General features: G+C 49.4%; 1 protein-coding gene across 1 annotated transcript in view; it reads right to left on the bottom strand.

Moving 5' to 3' along the window:
* Window positions 1–1,281: 1,281 nt before the first annotated feature.
* LOC144676820 (membrane-spanning 4-domains subfamily A member 15-like) overlaps window positions 1,282–4,712 on the bottom strand; it is a 19,813-nt gene continuing 16,382 nt past the window's right edge. Inside the window, exon 6 of the mRNA XM_078537142.1 lies at window positions 1,282–4,620. Coding sequence (XP_078393268.1) covers window positions 4,579–4,620 — 42 coding nt within the window. The 3' untranslated portion in view covers window positions 1,282–4,578. The remainder of the gene's footprint in view (window positions 4,621–4,712) is intronic.

Below are 4,712 nucleotides of genomic sequence, written 5' to 3'. Positions count from 1 at the left end.
GAACTGTGCACAGTGACTCCCAGTGTGATACGGAGCCCGGAACTGTGCACAGTAATTCCCAGTGTGATACGGTGACCGGAAATGTGCACAGTAACTCGCAGTGTGATACAGTGACCGGAACTGTGCATATTGACCCCCAGTGTGATACGGAGACCGGAACTGTGCACAGTAACTCCCAGTGTGATACGGAGACCGGAACTGTGCACAGTGACTCCCAGTGTGACACGGAGACAGGAACTGTGCACAGTGACTCCCAGTGTGATACGGAGACAGGAACTGTGCACAGTGACTCCCAGTGTGATACAGAGACCGGAACTGTGCAGAGTAACTCCCAGTGTGATACGGAGACCGGAACTGTGCACAGTAACTCCCAGTGTGATACGGAGACCGGAACTGTGCACAGTTACTCCCAGTGCGATACGGAGACAGGAACTGTGCACAGTGACTCACAGTGTGATACGGAGACCGGAACTGTGCACAGTGACTCCCAGTGTGATACGGAGACAGGAACTGTGCACAGTGACTCCCAGTGTGATACGGAGACAGGAACTGTGCAGAGTGACTCCCAGTGTGACGCAAAGCCCGGAACTGTGCACAGTGACTCCCAGTGTGATACGGAGACAGGAACTGTGCACAGTGACTCCCAGTGTGATACGGAGACCGGAACTGTGCACAGTAACTCCCAGTGTGATACGGAGACCTGAACTGTGCACAGTAACTCCCAGTGTGATACGGAGACCGGAACTGTGCACAGTGACTCCCAGTGTGATACGGAGACTGGAACTGTGCACAGTGACTCCCAGTGTGATACAGAGACCGGAACTGTGCACAGTGACTCCCAGTGTGATACGAAGACCGGAACCCTGCACAGTAACTCCCAGTGTGATAGGGAGACTGGAACTGTGCACAGTGACTCCCAGCGTGATACGGAGACAGGAACTGTGCACAGTGACTCCCAGTGTGATACGGAGCCCGGAACTGTGCACAGTAATTCGCAGTGTGATACGGTGACCGGAACTGTGCACAGTCACTCCCAGTGTGATACGGAGACCGGAACTGTGCACAGTAACTCCCAGTGTGATACGGAGACCGGGACTGTGCACAGTAACTCCCCGTGTGATACAGAGACAGGAACTGTGCACAGTGACTCCCAGTGTGATACGGAGACAGGAACTGTGCACAGTAACTCCCTGTCTCACCGTTTATTTGAAAGATTTCTACCTGATCAGCTGATAATTGCTGAATGAACATTGAGTTACAGAAGCAAGTCAATTCTGGTGTCCATTGTATAAATGTTTTATTCTGCTTTTTCTCAGGTTAGTGATTTCATAGCAAAACCCAGAACCAACATCACTCTGTTGGATATTGATTAGAAGCCAGTTATACTCTATAAACAGAGGCTGTTGGGAAAAGAGGGTAGTGTTTTAAACAAGGTGAAAATGGGCAAAGATCACTCCATGCATTTGGAACGAGATAAGGGAGTGATAGCGACACAAAGACAGAGAATTCCACTCTCGGTTTATAACCACCGACTCTACCATCACATCAGAAAGTGTCCAATTCTCCAGCGTGCTTTTCCACACCAACAGAGTCATTAAATGCTGCATGGTGTGAAACCAATAGGCAGGCACACACTGGCAATCGCACTGACACATTCACACACACACACACACTGGCACTCGCACTGACACATTCACACACACACACACACTGGCTCTCGCACTGACACATTCACACACACACGCACACTGGCACTCGCACTGACACATTCACACACACACACACACTGGCTCTCGCACTGACACATTCACACACACACACACACTGGCTCTCGCACTGACACATTCACACACACACATACACTGGCTCTCGCACTGACACATTCACAATCACACACACACACTGGCTCTCGCACTGACACGTTCACTATCACACACACACTGGCTCTCGCACTGACACATTCACAATCACACACACACTGGCTCTCGCACTGACACATTCACAATCACACACACACACTGACACTCGCACTGACACATTCACAATCACACACACACACACTGGCACTCGCACTGACACATTCACAATCACACACACACTGGCACTCGCACTGACACATTCACAATCACACACACTCACTGGCACTCGCACTGACACATTCACAATCACACACACACACACCGGCACTTGCACTGACACATTTACAATCACACACACTGGCACTCGCACTGACACATTCACAATCACACACACACACACTGGCGCTCGCACTGACACATTCACAATCACACACATACACTGGCTCTCGCACTGACACATTCACAATCACACACACACACACTGGCAATCGCACTGACATATTCACAATCACACACACACACTGGCGCTCGCACTGACACATTCACAATCACACACACACTGGCTCTCGCACTGACACATTCACAATCACACACACACACTGACACTCGCACTGACACATTCACAATCACACACACACACACTGGCACTGGCACTCGCACTGACACATTCACAATCACACACACACTGGCACTCGCACTGACACATTCACAATCACACACACTCACTGGCACTCGCACTGACACATTCACAATCACACACACACACTGGCAATCGCACTGACACATTCACAATCACACACACACACACCGGCGCTTGCACTGACACATTTACAATCATACACACTGGCACTCGCACTGACACATTCACAATCACACACACACTGGCGCTCGCACTGACACATTCACAATCACACACATACACTGGCAATCGCACTGACACATTCACAATCACACACACACACACTGGCAATCGCACTGACATATTCACAATCACACACACACACTGGCGCTCGCACTGACACATTCACAATCACACAAACTGGCACTCGCACTGACACATTCACAATCACACACATACACTGGCAATCGCACTGACACATTCACAATCACACACACACACAGTGGCAATCGCACTGACATATTCACAATCACTCACACACACTGGCACTCGCACTGACACATTCACAATCACACACATACACTGGCAATCGCACTGACACATTCACAATCACACACACACACAATGGCAATCTCACTGACATATTCACAATCACTCACACACACTGGCACTCGCACTGACACATTCACAATCACACACACACACACTGGCAATCGCACTGACACATTCACAATCACAAACACACTGGCTCTCGCACTGACACATTCACAATCACACACACACTGGCACTCCCACTGACACATTCACAATCACACACACACTGGCACTCACACTGACACATTCACAATCACACACACACTGGCACTCGCACTGACACATTCACAAGCACACACACACACACACTGGCACTCGCACTGACAGATTCACAATCACACACACACACTGGCACTCGCACTGACACATTCACAATCACACACACACTGGCACTCGCACTGACACATTCACAATCACACACACACTGGCACTCGCACTGACACATTCACAATCACATACAGACTGGCACTTGCATACTCCTGCACTCGCACTGACACATGCACAAGCTCACTGACATGTACACGTACAGTCGCACGCACACTCGCCATCTCACTGACACATTCACAATCAGACTGACACACACAAACACACTCTCATCCTCACACTCGCACCCACACTGACAAAATCACAATCACACTGACACACACTCATGCTCACACTGTCACTCACACACACAAACACAGACATACACTCACACACAGTGACACACACACATCCACACACACAGTCACACATGCACATGCACACACACACTCTCACACGCACACTCACCCTCACTCACTCTCTCTCTCTCACACACACACACCCTCTCACATACACACACTCACACGCACTCTCTCTCAAACACATGCACACTCTCACTCTCACACACATACACACTCACATGCACACTCACACATGCTCACACAATCTCACACACTCACACATGCACGCACACACTGTCACACACGCTCTCACACACTCTCTCAGACAGTCTCTCAGACACACACACTCTCACACACTCACACAGAGAGTCATACATACTCACACACACACACTTATACACACGCTCACACACATACACACACATACACACACACACACTAGGACACAGAGACTCATCTATATATACACACACACACCCAGACAGAGCCTCATATATACTCACACACACACACATACTTATACACACACACTCTCACACACAAAGCCTCATCTATACACACACACTCACAGACTCAGACAGAGACTCATATACACGCTCACACACACTCACAAACACATTCTGACAGAGACTCATATACATGCTCACACACACACACACATACACGTACACACACACACACTCACAGACTCATACAGAGACTCACATACACTCACACACACAGACACACACACACTGTTATAAATTGTGGCAAAAGCAGTTCCCTCGTTGTTCAGATTCCATGTGGAATGAGGAGATTCTGTGCTGCGCTGGTAACGTTCACAGACAGGCTGCCAGACCGTGGAATCTGACCATCAGAATCGTCACTCACTGTCCATCAGGTTCCTGCCCATGAGGGCCACAGGCTGGAAGAAGAAAAGACAGAACAGTCTCAGACAGGGCAAAGAGAGCGGAGCTCAGTCTGTTATCCAGAGACGATATGTCGGAGGGTCAGTAC

This window comes from Cetorhinus maximus, unplaced genomic scaffold (genome assembly GCF_964194155.1).
Source record: "Cetorhinus maximus unplaced genomic scaffold, sCetMax3.hap1.1 HAP1_SCAFFOLD_1969, whole genome shotgun sequence".
Taxonomy (NCBI): Eukaryota; Metazoa; Chordata; class Chondrichthyes; order Lamniformes; family Cetorhinidae; genus Cetorhinus; species Cetorhinus maximus.
The sequence above is the reverse complement of the archived record's forward strand: the minus strand, read 5'-3'. Positions and strand labels throughout refer to the sequence as shown.